This window comes from Sinocyclocheilus anshuiensis, unplaced genomic scaffold (genome assembly GCF_001515605.1).
Source record: "Sinocyclocheilus anshuiensis isolate Anshui unplaced genomic scaffold, SAMN03320099.WGS_v1.1 scaffold352, whole genome shotgun sequence".
Classification (NCBI taxonomy): domain Eukaryota; kingdom Metazoa; phylum Chordata; class Actinopteri; order Cypriniformes; family Cyprinidae; genus Sinocyclocheilus; species Sinocyclocheilus anshuiensis.
In genome coordinates, this window is record NW_015557093.1 from 379,527 (window position 1) to 395,919 (window position 16,393).

At 35.8% G+C, this 16,393-nt stretch overlaps 1 protein-coding gene and 2 long non-coding RNA genes across 3 annotated transcripts in view; 2 read left to right on the plus strand and 1 right to left on the minus strand.

Annotated features, from left to right (window-relative positions):
• cpxm1b (carboxypeptidase X (M14 family), member 1b) overlaps window positions 1–8,382 on the minus strand; it is a 14,715-nt gene extending 6,333 nt beyond the window's left edge. The window contains exons 1-7 of the mRNA XM_016472242.1: window positions 7,769–8,382; window positions 5,249–5,358; window positions 4,804–4,943; window positions 4,627–4,711; window positions 3,291–3,441; window positions 3,008–3,096; window positions 2,020–2,143 (exon numbers count right to left, since the gene is read on the minus strand). Coding sequence (XP_016327728.1) covers window positions 2,020–2,143; window positions 3,008–3,096; window positions 3,291–3,441; window positions 4,627–4,711; window positions 4,804–4,943; window positions 5,249–5,358; window positions 7,769–8,345 — 1,276 coding nt within the window. The 5' untranslated portion in view covers window positions 8,346–8,382. The remainder of the gene's footprint in view (window positions 1–2,019; window positions 2,144–3,007; window positions 3,097–3,290; window positions 3,442–4,626; window positions 4,712–4,803; window positions 4,944–5,248; window positions 5,359–7,768) is intronic.
• On the plus strand, window positions 202–13,083 carry LOC107677368 (uncharacterized). Its single transcript, XR_001632829.1, has 4 exons — window positions 202–288; window positions 9,923–9,927; window positions 10,029–10,032; window positions 13,072–13,083. It is a non-coding gene; the product is annotated as an uncharacterized LOC107677368 (long non-coding RNA).
• Window positions 13,084–13,413: 330 nt separating this feature from the next.
• The window catches only part of LOC107677369 (uncharacterized), a 6,656-nt gene continuing 3,676 nt past the window's right edge, over window positions 13,414–16,393 (plus strand). The window contains exons 1-2 of the long non-coding RNA XR_001632830.1: window positions 13,414–13,471; window positions 14,700–14,825. This is a non-coding gene — a long non-coding RNA (uncharacterized LOC107677369). The remainder of the gene's footprint in view (window positions 13,472–14,699; window positions 14,826–16,393) is intronic.

Below are 16,393 nucleotides of genomic sequence, written 5' to 3' on the forward strand. Positions count from 1 at the left end.
GCTGAAATCAAAACCGGGACAATACTAGGTGAGCACCAGCCAATGAGATTGTCGTTTCCGCATTAGTTCCGCCTACTACAGGAAAACCCGGCAGTTCTTAAAAGCTGAAGAATTCCAAAGGAACTCTGTTATTTTTACAGGAAAATACAACAAAGTATATCGTTTACATGTAGAGCATCAATTCTGCATGTTATGGTAAGACTCTCTCTCGCTCTCGCTCTTTTGCGCGTGTGAGAGAAAGCGATGGCGAGTCGTGCGCCTTCACACTGGAAACACATTACGCCAAGTGTAGAGGGTTGACAGTCTATGAGCACGAAGCGCTTACGATGTGCGCACATTGTAAGCGCTTCGCGTTAAAAACTGCAAAGCACAAAGGGAAGAGAAATTGATGCGTAGTGTATTATATCTGTGCAACAGTTATTGAGCCTTTATTTTAACAGTTTTACATTTCAGTTACTGTGCACGTTAAAAACAATTTATAGTCTTTTCTACACCCGTGTTTTGTTCTCACAGACACCCAGTAGCAAGTAACAAAACAACATTAAACTCCGGCAAGAAGATAAAGTCCTTTTTGCAAAATCATAGACATGTATTTACAAATCAAGTATAATGGGAACACATACAGTATGTGGAAAATAATGTGTTTTTTTAACCTTAAACCGCATAAACACATTTCATTACACCAAATACACAAAATAATGTTATTTTTAACAACATCATAAGTTCCACTCAGTGGTTTAAACAATGCTGTATTTGTTCGGTACACACCGAAAGACCCATACCAAAAATTTTCGGTACGAATACGTGTGCTGTTACACCCCTATGATATACCTATCAGACAGGCTAGGAAATACTCTCCTGTATAGAGCGCAGCAGTGTGGGATTTTTATTTCCAGTGTTCTGTAAGTAGAAACTGAATATGAAAGGACTGTTTATGTGTTGAGAAAAAGAGGTTAAGCCAATAATGATGTTTAGGTATGTTATTTGGCCTCAGACATGATGCATGTGGCCTGTAATACTAGAACACATAAATTGACTTTCATACTCTTTTCATTTCATGAACACAGCTGACATAAAGCTAATCTATTTCCAAAGAGGCCATAACTTGTGGAGTCTTGTAGGCTGGCATTTCTCCACTGTGCCTGGTATTTCTCACATTAATTTATTATTATTATCAATAATATTTTTCACATCAAATTTCCTCCTAAACAGAATTGCCACATGCTTTGATCCACTTGTGAAATGCTCTATGATTTTCTAACACACTGGGTGAGGTTATTTCTTCCCACTTTCATTCTCTAGACACTTTCTGAGGTCTGCCGCCATGGCTTTCTGCGATTGCATCCCTGGCTCCAGCTTTCATTATGAGTGCTGGCAGGAGATGAGAAAACCACTGCCAGAGCTGGCAACCTCTCTCACCGAGAAACCAATCTCTAACCCACAGGCCAATGTAAACACTAGAGTTGCCCAGTGTAAACGGACAAATCAGAGTGAATGAGAGCGAGAGCGAGAGAGAGAGGGGCAGAGGGTTTTTGGGCTGTGTTCCAATTGCTCTCATTCCAGCATAAAAACTGATAACTGAACTCACATGGAATTTGTGCCAGAAAACTCCACAGAATTTGAACTCAAGTTATTTACAAAATTCTACATACCCTTGGTCCTTATGTTTCTTTAGTTTAACACAATTTACCCTGTTTGAATTTCAGAGTTCCACACATTTTCTCTCCGAAATCTACATTGAAAATTCAAAGGTCTGCATATTCTGCATGGTTATCTTTAGGCACAGAAATTTGCCACATCAATATCCTATAGCTTGGCCTTAAATTTACTAACAGATTTACTGAGTGTTTATATATCAGTAAGACTCGGTGTATAATTCAAACACATGTTGAAAGTGAGCTAAAGAAACACTTTTTGGGCTAAAATTGTGCTTGCATAAATTTATATTGGTCAGGTTTTTGCATGATTACACAGAATATAGTTAGTGGTAGATTAACTTGTGTTGGGACTCAAACTCACCCAGTTCATGTTTGCCAGGATTGTCTGAGATTTCCATTACATACAGTTTAAGGCCCATGTAGCTTTTGCCAATGCTGTAAATGTGGGTGATATCAGGACACATCTCGTTCACAGACTTCATGAGCTGAAAGACAAATGATTATGCATTAGCTTATTCTTACTTAATGTACCCTAAGGACACATCACATTAAAATGACAGTAAAAGTGACAAAAGTGAATTGATCAAACATGGTTTCCTTAAAAAATGATAATAATAAGAAATGTTTTTTGAGCAGCATATCATAATGATAATTTACATTTCGAACTATATTAAAATAGAAAACACTTACATTAAATTGTTACAGTTTTCCACAATATTACTGTTTTCAGTGTGTTTTTGATTAAATAAAAGCAGCCTCGGTAAGCATAAGACATTTATTTAAAACACTTTAAAAAATCATACTGACCCCAAACTTTTGGACAGTAGTGTATGACAAAGCGCATATTTTCCTTCAGATCAGTGAGCATGGAGAATATACTAAAACATTCCTTGCATTTATCTTTCTGTGTGTAAAGTAAAATAACAAAAATGTGGCTTTTGTTACCTGCCCGCAGGGTTGTGTTAATGTAGACACTGTTGCATAATAGTGGTCAGACTGACCACAAGTGATCCGCAAGGCAGTGCTCACATCGTGACGTGACAATCTGGAAAAATGTTTGTTTTCTCACCAGGGCTGGTTATAAGATCATGCGGCCTGACTGAAAGACCAGCTCTATCAATCTGAAGTGCACTGTAATTGCATGTAGGGCTGCTGGCTTTAAGTAGCAATTGTTTTTTTATGATTCACAGTATTTATTTATCTTCAATAAGCAAATCAATTTACTCCATTACACTTAGGAATTCTACAGGGCCTGCTATATCATTTTTAATCTGCAATATCTCAGTGGGTTTCACCATTTCATATTGACTAAGCAACAACAAAACAAGGTAAGAAAATGTCTTTCTCACCTTCCTCATCTCTTTGTAGTTATGATGTCTGAAGTCCAGTTTGTCCTTGGTGCCTTCCTCAGCTTGCCATGGGTAGATATTGTTTGGATCTTAAAACACAATGCACAATTCACGAATATTACTATGCCCACATTTAATTCACAGTAGTATATTGTTACTTATGTACTTATCAATTGAATACATTTGAATAATGCGTTGTTTTCCTTAGACCTGTGATCTCCATGATATGTCAAAGAAAGATCTTCCATATGTGAGATGAATGAAAGGTTTGTGTTTGGCATACCTGGCAGCTCACAGCCCATAATTTCAGCTCTCAGACAGATGGTCCCATTCTTAAACCAGGTCTGAGGGTTAATGCGTATGTATTGTGCCACCGCCGGCTTGGGCAAAATGGCCAAGACTGGCGTTTCGCTGTCCTTGTTCCCCTCAAACACCTGTTAGCATACAAGATCACTTCTGGTGAGTGATCCTATTGATACGATCCAAATGACATTTGCCAGTGGCAGCTGGCACTGCACCTCATTCTAGTCTATGCCCAAGGAGGGCACACGAGAGACTGGCACAGCGCAGTCCGCAGTGGGCAGGCTATTCTTTTCAAAAGAGCCGCTTAACCCTGCCAACTACTGCCAGCGCCTGCCTCCAACCTCTGTTAGTACAAACCACCCTGTGCCAGCTGGAAATGCTGAATGGATATAATGATGTCACAAAGATACTGAGGCTAATATACACCAGCAGCAGTCAATGGCACAACCTACTGTCTGGAAAACGGGGCTTATTTTAGATTATCTCTGTTAAATGAAATGAAAACTGTAATTCAGCCTCAAAATTATGCTTAATAGGGTCATATAATGAGAAATACTGTTGTTTCTAATACTGTTGTCTTTTCAAAACAATTTTTTTTTGACAAAATAGAGAACTGTCTTCTACACTGTAAAAAGTGGCAAGAAAAAAAAAAGCGATTTCTACACGATTTTACTTTTAAAAATGAATTATGTTGGTATAAAATACTGCATTTAGGTTGACTGTGATATTAAATAGCATATTTGACTTGAATAAAACTAGTTAATTTAGATGTTACTATTTTTCACTATGAAATTTTTTTTTTTTTTAATTGAAACAAAAATGGCAACTTTCTGACATCATATTTATGTAAATGTTTTCACTTGGGTGTACATATACTACTGGTTAAAAAAATAAAAAGTAACAATTAAGATTTTGAATTGAAACAAAAATGGCAACTTTCTGACATCATATTTATGTAAATGTTTTCACTTGGGTGTATATATACTACTGGTTAAAAAAATAAAAAGTAACAATTAAGATTTTGGAAGATTTCTGAAGACTGGAGAAGGGCTGTTGACAATTCAACTTTGCATCACAGGAATAAATTACATTTTAAGATATATTAAAATAGAAAACTATTGTAATATTACTAAATTGGAATAATATTTCACAATATTACTGTTTTACTGTATTTTTCATCAAATAAAGCATTGGTGAGATCTCTTTCAAAAACATTAAAAAACTTTATTATTTCACCTTTATTACTTTTTACTGGTAGTGTAGAAAGTATAAAAAAGACAATTTCTTTTTACACTTGATAACAGAGACCAACATACCGCCTCTTCTGTTCCATTCATGCATGGCTTCCATTTAATGGTGTCATTGCTAACTTGAACCTTGAAGGTTTCTACATAGTCCAAGCTGCAGAATAAAAGTGGCATATTGTTATTATTAGAATTTACTATTTCTTTTAATTATGGCATTGTAAAGAAATATATTATGACATGAAGTACCTCCATATAGAGCTGCGACCCTGTAGTATCACTGCTGTGAACCGTGTGAGCTTCTTGGCATCTATCTGTATCCACTGGTTCTGGTCTTTATACTGGGCGCACCAAGCTCCATCATAGATATCGCCATCCTCCACACCAGACTGCAAAAACAAAACAAAAAAACAATGAAACGGTGGTCCATGTTAATCTGAAAACCACAAATTGGCAAATATGCTGATGATAATGGATACTATATTTATGGTGACATATACACTGAAACATTGAAAAGAACAGCATTTATTTGAAATAGAAATCTTAACATTATAAATGTATTTACTGTCACTTTTGATCAATTTAATGTGTACCTGACTCATTGCTAAATAAAATTATGAATTTCTTTCAAAAAATACTGACTTCCTGACCCTAAACTTTATAGGACGTTAGTGTGTATGTATGTGTGGCCCACCTGTATGTTGAGTCGGCCCCTGTGTGGCCCCAGGCCCATACGCTTGTAAGAAGAGGCCTGAATCTGCGAGTCTTTAACTTTCAGAGACTCCAGACCCAAAGGAGGACACTCTGAGAAAGCAAAAGAGATGATTTAAAGTGGAGGAGGGAAATAGAAAAAAAAAGAAACATTGTGTGCTCCTTAGATTTTTGAGCCAAGTGGATTTTGTATGCTATTACTAAAAGAACTGTTTAGTAATCCGTGCATAAGATTTTACATTCGGTGCAGCTGCAGGACAGACAAGAAACTGTTGTTTGAGGAGTCCAGCGTGGCCCATCCGCTTTTCAAATACTTTCTCCCTTCTCTACCAGGCTGTTTTGTAGTGTGTCTTTTGTAGTGTTCCTATCTGTTTTTGAAGCCTTTAGGATCCATTCTGGAAACACTGATACCACTATGTGGAAAAAGTCCAATTCACTATTGCAGGAACACCCAAATGTTTTCTGTCAGCTGAACCCATTTGACCTAAAATAGTTACTTGAAGTGAAGTGAATATTTCAATAATTTAACAACACATTCACATATTCACATTTTTCTGATGTCAGTTAATGGTTGCATGATATGCAGATAAACAAAACATTTCATCTTTCATTTGATTTTGATTTGTCTTTGTTTTTAATTTTACATTTTTTATGATTTAGCTTTTCATTAGCTAAGCTATCTATTGCAGTTCCCTCACAAACCTGCAAACCCCAGTTTCGTAAAACCTGCACAATTGGGGAAACTCGTACCTCTGAGATGGGAGTTCACTATAACAACATGAATGTCACACATTTAAGTCGGTAAAATAACATGGAAGTAGCCTAAATAAAACATATTATATTATATATTATATTATGAACAATAAACCTAAATAACTACATATAAATTCAAAATGATGAACAATATATATTTCTGTAACTTATACATGATATCACAACTACATGTAAAACAAACTGTATTAGTTGAGTAATTAACACCATTTGCAGACGTTCATAGTTCATAATAACTGTCTTGTAAACAAAACCCTGTTCAAAGCAATAATGACTCGTTGCATGTGATGCACCACATCCTGCCAGAATGTTTAGTTTATAGTATTTATTATAAATATACGTCAGTATACAAGTGCCTTAACACACGCCCCAAATCCTGCTCACTTTAAATATTTTCCACATGAATTAACTGCTGCTGGTGGGGGCTTCATGCTCTTTTAAGGCAAGTTTAAGTAAATATTTTAGGTTTCTCTTTACTTACTTACTTTACTACTGACCTCCCAGTTAAACTTGTGAACTTATTAATGAGCAAAAAGCTTGCATAATATTTCCGGAAATGTCTTGTTTGTTACTGGTTAGGATTATTGTAGCTGATTGAGCATGTTGCATTTGAACTTTTGTACTGTATATGGACATCATGTAAAAGTGATGAGACTCTGATGAGACTTTCAGTGAGAAACAAGCACATCTGATTCTTGTGGGTGAGTCAGTCGGATGGTTTGTGGAGTCAGCATTCCTCACCAATTCATCTGAAAATGGGGAGATTTCCTGGCACTGCTGATGTTTAGATGACCCAATTACTTTGACCAGGGCTATTGTCTTGCTGTCCTTTAAACTGTTATATGGTCCAAGTTGAGCTTTATAATCCTAGCATATGTTCTGTACATGTCCTTATTTTAATTAACGTTGTTACAAGATACATGACGGAAAGACGGAAAGTAAGATTTCCCCATAATTCTGACCATAGAGAATTCCTCCAGTTGAATATAATCTATGGAAAATCATGCTTTTCAGCTCTATGGTTTTTGTTTGGTTAGTGGAGAAAACTATTTCACTGACGTGTGACCCCATTGCCTTTTGAAACAGGAAGAGGACTATTTTGTGCAGTGTTTGAATATGGCTGGAATTATGTAACAACACTTGCTTGCATTTTTATGAATTGATAACCTGGGAGGATTTTTTTTTTTTAGCATGGATGGATGGACAGATTATGCATGCATAAATATATGAATGGATGGAAGTACGGATAGATACATGTAGATAGATGTTATGAATACAATTATATGTTACATTAATAGCATTATTATCAAAACCTGTGCTTCTTCACTTTGTCTTGTCTTCCAAACTCTCCATTCCACTTTTAAAACTTATGTATTTGTATATTGATATAATTCTTATTGTCCATTTTATTGCAGTAATTAAAACAAAAAATTCAATTGCATTAACATATTGTATAATATTATCAATATAAAGTAATAGTTTCTTTTTTAGAATATTTTATTTTAAAGTATAATTTTATCTGTGGCTAAACATTCATTTCCAAAAGTGGAAACATAAGTGTCACGTTTACTTACCAAATACCGGTGGTTATGTAATGCAATTGTATATTGTATAATATTATCATTATAAAGTAATAGTTTATTTTTTAGAATATTTTATTTTAAAGTATAATTTTATCTGTGGCTAAACATTCATTTCCAAAAGTGGAAACATAAGTGTCACGTTTACTTACCAAATACCGGTGGTTCTTTATTTTTTGTGTTCCAAACTCTCCGTTCCACGTTTTTATCAATGTTCTCATTCAGGTCCTCTGTGTTGAAGCGCACTGGGATGGTCCTCGTTTTTGTGGATGGTAGTGTTGGCTTCACTGTTGTTGGCTTCAAGGCTTTTGTGCTCACCTCAGTCCATTTCACAGTGGGCTTCAGAGTTTTTGTGGTACCCTTAGTTGACTCGAATGGCTTCACTGTTGTGCGTGTGGGAGCTCTGGTGGCCGGAGTGGGTTTAAATGGCGTGCCTCTCAGAGGTTTGGTGCTTCCCTCAGTGGGTTTCAGAGCTCTGGTGGTCGCCTCAGTGGGTTTGACCGTCTTGGAGAATCTGCTTACCTTAGTAGGTGAGATGTTTCCATAAGCGCTGGTGGTCCTGTGTTTAATACGGGCTCTCCCGCTTCCAGTTGCAGATGATGCTTGAGTGTAATTTAAATTATATGATGCAGTTGTAGCAGATTTTTTAAGAGAAGGCGAAGTAGTTACTCCTCCGACTAAAACAACAATAAAAGTTAGCAAAGATAAAAGTAAAACGGTTGGTGCCATGGTTCCCTCTCAGCCCAGATATATTGCTCTATCTGAACACATAAACTCCGTAATGTTGCAAAATCACGCGCCACTAGTGATGCAAAGCAAATGTGAGACCATATTACTGTGAATAGAGGGAGAGAGAGTTTGAGGGGAAAATGTGTGCCATACACTTTTCTTTGCACATTTCTCATTTTTCTTCTTGGGTTTTCTCTTTCTGTTTTCGTTAAAAATATAGTACTTTGAGCATCATGATATTATATATCGTTTTTACGGTATTACTTGTGCCTTTCGAATAATTTTTCCACTCAAAAAAAGTTGAATATTTATAGTCCCAATTAATGGGATTAGTTCGCCATCTAGTGGCGATAACAGGCCAGACTTTTTAAAATAACTTAACTGGAATAGTTGATTAACAATTGGGAAAACTCGTGCGAGTTGTTGTTTAAGACCTGTTAGGTATATATATTAAGTGCTATTATCTAACATAAAATGAATCGAGTATATTTAAGGTACAACATATGTCTGTTTAAATGTCTGCTCAAATCCTGCTTAAATGGTCGTTTTGGCCTGTACTAACTCCAGGGCCGGTGTCAAGTGCATAGGCTTTCTAGCATTAAAGGGGTCATATGATGCTTTTTTAAAGATCATTATTTTGTGTATTTGGTGTAACAGAATATGTTGACATGCTTTAATGTTCAAAAAACACATTATTTTTCAAATACTGTACATTATTGTAGGTCCTCTATGCCCCGCCTCTCTCAAACGCTTTGTTTTCTACAAAGTCCCTTTAAATAACATTGGGCTTATGCAGCAGCCTTGTCTCACTCCACGCTCCTCTCGCTCTTTCGCGCGCTCTCTCTCGCGCGCTCGCTAGCACTCTCTCTCTCTCTCTCTCTCTCGCGCTCTCTCTCTCGCTCTCTCTCTCGCTCTCTCGCTCTCTCTCTCTCTCTCTCGAGTCTTAACTTTGATAAAGAATATCTCTTTGGATTTGAGACTTTAGTCTTTGCAACTTCAGGGATCTTATCTATTCACAATCAGCTTGTAACACTCCAAACAGAAAGGAAAACTTGAAATCTCATCATATGACCCCTTTAATATTATGCTGCTATAGTAAAAATTTAGGACAGTCCTTTTCACAAAGTCACATTTTAATTGTTACATTTGACAGTGACACACAAACTTCCTGCGCAACTACGAATGCAGCTCTACTGAGTAAGCTAAAGGTATGATGATTTTTTTTTTTAATGTTTAATAGAGGGCTAGTTGATCGTAGTTCGTTGATTATTTCTCTGTTATTGTGTTGTAGTTACTAACCTCCTGACTTTCTTGGCTGTATTCAACAAAATCACATTGTCAAAATGAATGACATAATCCGTTGAATTATTATTCAGTTTATTCTAGTAACTATTTTTAATCAGCTAATTTTAATTACCAACAACACAGTATGTGGCTGCGTCCAACATTTTGCATGCCACCTTGTTAAAGAGTGATTTTAAAACATTCGTGACATCAAAGAAGTAACATCACTTGAATCCTTTTTGTAGAATGGAGGGAATTAAATGACTTGAAAAATTCAATTTTCTCACATATAGACACAGTGTTGACTACTTGATTTCATTTTAATATCAATTTAATTTTGATATTTTGCTGCAAACCCCCCATATGGAAACTTCCAGAAAATTAATTGTCAGGAATGAGAACAGTGTCGTCGTGTGTGTGTGTTAATCATGAGTATAACAATGAAAAGCAAATCCAAATTTGAATACACACTTATCATCTTGCTAAATTTTACATTCATAAGTGTACATTTTCAAAGAAAACTCCCTACTTTTTTATTTTCAGGAAAGATTTTGATGTGTATGTAAACTCTTTAAGAAATTAATAATTCTATTGCATGTAAGACTCTTTCATGGTGTAAGTCTTATAAGCTAACATAGTATGCTTTGGAGTATTGTTTGTTGTCTTTGTAATTGTATTTGCTGTTCTTCTATTGCATAATTAAAAAAAATTAAAAAAATACACACTTATCATTTGTTAATAACAACATTCCACTAGATGGCGACAAAACACTGTGTATTTTTTAATGTGACAATTTGATAGCATATAGAAGTTTGAGCGTTTAAAACACGAGGACTCGTTTGTGGAAGGGTTCATTATTAGTAGTAGTAGATTTTTGGGCAAAACTAAATAAAACGCTCAGACAGTTCTGATCAAATAAATAAGATATTGTTTATGCGTGGAAAGATGGACTTGAAATGTTGGTTATTTGCACTGCTGACTGTCTTTCATGTCCAATCTGAGCTCCTGCTGAGCTTTACTATAGTAACGAGGTTAGAGACCCCATCACCATCAATTATTAATGCATTACGCGCTTCAATAAACTTCATACAACCATTTCAGAAATGTGAAAAACAGACAAACAATTCTGAGCATTTAAAGCGGTTTATCATTTTAAGTTCAATAAATTATTGAATGAGTGGTGTTTTCTTCTTCTTTTCGTTCGTAAGTAATGCTTGGTCTAGTTTCCATTTCTCATATAAATATTTCAGAGGTCTTTTGACATCATAAATTAGTTTAGTGACATTATGCATGGAATGTTAATGCAGGTAGCCTAAACCTCAGGTGATGGAAATGTATGTATTATTTGATTATTTATATGATTTAATGGTGCTTGTAAGTCTGTCTAATTTTGAACGCATTTATTAGTGTCTGCATAAGAACAAAGCTAAGCGAATGAAACTTAATATTTGAGACCTTTGTGCTGGAGGGTGTAGTTTCCTGAAAAATTCAATTTAGTCTTCTCTCCCCCCTCTCTTTCTCTCTCTAACACAGGGGTGCCCAAACTCGGTCCTGGAGGGCCAGTGTCCTGCAGAGAGGGCACCCCTGCAACACATGCACACACCGGATGTGAGAAAAAACATGGAGTTTGCATGGAAATTCCTTTCCTCAACCTGTCAGTTTCTCCCATCACCACCTACAGTGAGGAGTGAAATGTCAATGCTTAATAGGAAACTTAACACTGCAAAATATTCATAACCTGCTCTACTTATGTGCTATATAGAGACTGTTGCGCTGTTATGTTGACTGTGTAGGTGTTAACATGACTTTATTGTACACTGTCTGGGGTCATCTTTACTGGACTACTAACTATGCATGTCAAACCATAAGTGAATAATTTGTCAGGTGGCTGATGCTGTCATGTAGCATATGAAATTGGTGGGACTGGTGCTAGGAACTGCAATGAAACTAGAAGAAAACATGCTTATTGCTCCCAGCGGTCTGCTTTGGCACAATAGTTGTTATGATTATAGCTTTATAAATTTAGTTACTAATTAGACTTCGATTGTACAGATCAATTAAATATAGCCTCCTGATTTTATATCAGATTGTAAACAAGTTTAGGGGTCTAAGCAATTATTTAGAGCTCCCTTTTTGTATATAAACAAATTGTAAAATATTATATTCATGTATATATTCTTACAAATGTATATATGGCAAGGAAAAAGACATCAGGTGTTCAAATTATTTATTATTTATTATTGAATAATTTATAAAAAAAAATGTATGGAGAAATAAATAATATATAGATAGATAGATAGCTAGATAGATAGATCGTTTCATACATGTAAAATTACTTAATAAAATTACTTAAATTATTAAATAATAATAGTTAAATAAAAATTATTAAAATTGCTTGATAGAATAGGCACATATACATTAAATATAAAATGTTTTAATATATATCAGCTTTAATATATATATCAGTATAAAATAAGTATGTATATATATATTTGTATATATATATTTGTATATATATTTATATATTAGTGCTGTCAAATGATTAATCGCGATTAATCACATCCAAAATAAAAGGTTTTGTTTACATAATATATGTGTGTGTTCTGTGTATATTTATTATGTATATATAAAGTCACACACATACAGTATATATTATGAAAATATTTACATGTATTTACATGTATATATTTATATTCACTTTGTTTACAATATGTTATGTAATATATTTAGAATCTAGAATTAGATTTAGTCTTTCTGTCATCCACTATACACACACACAAATATATAATTTTCAAAATGATGTCTGGTTCCGTGCAATCTTCAGCTGGTCTGTTTTGTTAATTCTGAAGTCATGCGAGTTTCATTAGGAGCAGGTCTAAGTAGTGTGTGTGTGTGTGTGTGTCCTGTACAGTGACCCAGCAGCAGTGCTATGAGAGCTAGCAGCATGCCGCTCCTTTAATGACCTATGAGAGCTGTGGACCCAGGCCATACACGGGGAACCTGAGAACCTGCTGAGCAACTTCTGTTGATCTAAGCCAGGTGAGGGGCCCAGACTTCTGCGAGACAGAGAGAGAGAGAGAGAGAGAGAGAGCGAGAGAGAGAGAGAGAGAGAGAGAGAGCTGGGGACAAGACTTTGAGTGTGTGTGTGTGTATGGGGAGTTTTATGGCATGATTGTTGTTTGAATTATTGATAGCTTGGTATGCTACTCTCTAATCAGTTCTTGTACATTTCATGATTCACTATATGTGGGTTTGTTTCCCAAAGATGTCCTATTAATTTCTGTGTGCTTAATGTTTCTAAACATAGTTACGTGTGAATGGAAAATTCTGTTTTGTCTAATAAAACTACACACTGCAGATAAAGAGAGATTTTAAGGTAACACACTGACTCTGTGCTCTCGTTTTAAGCTCACTCAAATAAACCACAATATCGCTCATACAGCAGGTGAGCTGCATCAATTCACAGGAGTCCGTCATAGACCTCCACAGCCTGAGAAACTTAACCTCCCGATGAAAACGGCAATGTCCTGACCTAAAACCAGAGATGTGAACAACAGCAAATAAAACACAGGATATACTCAGTGAGTAAAGTTCCTTCAGATGTTTCTTTCATGTTCTTGTACAGCTTGATTATTTTTTTTTCGAGCTCCGCTCGGTGTGTCCTCTCATTACCACGGTGTACTACCTGAACGCTACAGGACTTCAGAATTATAAATATTAATTCTTCCCCTCACCCGAAAATCTAACAGCATGCTATACCTCACTGCTCAATTATTGATTTCCAGCAGGCTTATAAAAGTATTGAAACTCTGGATTGTTCACAAGAATTTGGAGAACAACTGGTGAGTAAATTCTATAAAATGTCTTGTAATATAATTAAAATATGTTTATTCATTATGAATTACTTTCCATAATTTACATTAGTTATTTAAAATGTTTTTATTATAACAATTCTATAATATTAATAATTTAATATTTTAATTTAACTTTTTAATGTTGTTTTATGTATTGATTTATATAGATAGATAGATATTTCTCAGATAAAATAATGCAGGATTGTGCATGTGTGGATTTATGCTAAATTGATATTTGGTGTAATTCCCATGTAAAGCATTTGAAGTGAAATCTTGTTAGATTTTGTATTGCATAATCGAGATTAATAGGGGAAATACATCTGGTGTGTTTTAGTGAAACGGAAACTGTGATCAGCAGGTGGCAAAAACTTCCCAAGACATCCCGTTATAGCATCAACATGCTGCAGTTTCGGCTTTGAGAATTAAAAAGTTGTATTCTTATATCTAGCAGAGCTTTTCTGCTAAATGTCAGTCATGTATGTGTAAAAATCCACAAGAAAAAAAGTTTATCCTTCCATAAAACTTTCCTCCCTTGACTTCCACTGATTCATCTGAAAAGAATACATGGATGAAACCCCCTCCCAAGACATTCCCTCTTCCATGAACAATAAATGTGGAAGTGTCATGTAATATTGATGGCTCAGCTGATGATCTCCTGACGACCCCAGTTTGGTCCCTCTCATGTTCTATAAAATATTCATGATCCTTGTCCCCTTCCTGCACCCACCCCCTCAGCATCCCATAATGCATGTGTGATGTTCTGCTGGGCCGCTCGCACAAAAACACACACCTAGCTGCAGGAGCAAAGAATGATGGGATATATACGCATGATCTCCTGTGGTGAAACCAGCTCTGAGTTTTTCTAAACTTAAAAAACAACACAGGTTTTTCCTGATTTCAGTTCCAAGTCTGGAAATTTTTCCTCCATTGTACACCTGACGTTCCCCACCCCTGCACTTTGAGTAATCTCATGACTATCATTAATGTCATTAAACTTTTCTTCTTCTCCTCCTCCTACTCTCCCTCTACCTGTTCACCTGCATCTGTTCTTTTGTCATTTTTATCAATGCGTCCTTCTTTTCCTCCTCCCTTGCGTTCTTCTATCCGTCGTTCTCATTAACACCCCGGCCCTGATAGATGTAAGTGGCCTACTGCTCCTTAAGAGGCTCTCTGGGGTGTCCCGTGCAACCCTGGCACCCTGTGTTCCTCTCCTTAGATCCGGACCTGTGCCATCTGCCTCTGTCACTGTCACCGCTGGGCACTGGGAGTCAGTGTGCATGAGGCAGCCCTCTTCTGCGGCAAGAAATCAACACACGTTGTGGCTGCTGCAGCTTTTCAGCCGGTAGGTATACTGGAAGTTTACTTTTATGTGACAAAGTTTATTAAACAATATTAAGTTTAAACAGGAGAAATTTAAATATTTTTTGTTGTCTCTTTGGTATGTCTTTTTGTGCAGTTTAGTCCATACTGTATTGTGATTTTTTTCGTTCTGTACTGTGATTGTTTCATTTGCTAATATATGTAAATATACACTACCGTTTAAAAGTTCGGGGTCAGCAAGATTTTTTTTAAATAAAAAATAATACTTTTATTCAGTGATGATGCATTAAATTGACCAAAAGTGACACTAAAGACTTTTGCATTGTTATAAAAGATTTGTTTCAAATAAATGCTGTTCTTTTGAACTTTCTTTTTTTTCCCCCAATATTTTTTTCCCCAATACATTACAATTATAATCAATACCCTTCCCTCCCCCCAAAAAAGAAAACTATGGGCCATATAATCTTGAGTCAACTATAACTATAACTATAGACCATATAATCTTGAGTCAAAAAACATTCCAGAATTGACAGTGAAGAAATCAAGTGTCCCATGTTTATTCAGTCCATAAGTTTATTTCTATTCATCAAATAATTCTGAAGAAAAAATATCACAGTTTACACTAAAATATTAAGCAGCTCAAATTTTTCAACATTGATCATAAGAAATGTTTCTTGAACAGCAAATCAGCATATTAGAATGATTACATTTTAAAATATATTAACGTACAAAAAAATTATTTTAAATATTTCATAATATTACTGTTTTACTGTATTTTTCATGAAATAAATGCAGGATTTCAAAAACATTAAAATATCATTCTGCCCCCTAAATTTGAAAAAGAAGTGCACATTTATATATATCTAAATAATTTTAATATGTGAAAATGAACAATGTAAAGCTGAATTTCCCCAGGCTTTCTAAACTAAATCTACCATTGGTCGGATGAACAAATAGCCACGCCCCCAACCCACACCATTGGTTGAGCCAGTGTTGCTTTGTTGTGCTGTTCAGAAAGCTAATGTTTTGACAGCACCACAAATACTTTTCAGATAAAACAACCTACAGATGGCTTACTTATAGTTGTCTTTGCATATTAAATTAGGACACAATAGGAAGTATTTTAACATTTAGCAGTAATAAATTATAAAATGCAAAAATATTTGTTTTTGTTCACAAATCGTACACAAAATGTGCGCCTTACTTTGAATGTTTGTCTGGCATGGAAAATGTAATTAACAAACCATGTTTGTGCCAACTTGAGCAGGCAATATGCTGTTTACCTAAACCACTATCTGAGCAGAGAAAACAAATATTTCTAGTTGAGAGAGGCGCTGAAAGTCCCACGGGGTCAGACTGGAGCTGTGTTCTCTCCAGCACCGTATCTCTGCACCTACCTCTGCTCGAGAGCGTTGGCAAACGCAGTCACCCAAGAAGGCGGGATACTTTTCCGTGTGGACGACAGGAGAGTGTGCGTTACCTGCCAGTGACTGTCGCGCAGCCAAAAGACGAAACCAGGATGGGGCAAATCAGACACATGCATGCAAGCAAACGTTCTATGCACACTTGTGTCCAACCCGTTCCCAGCTT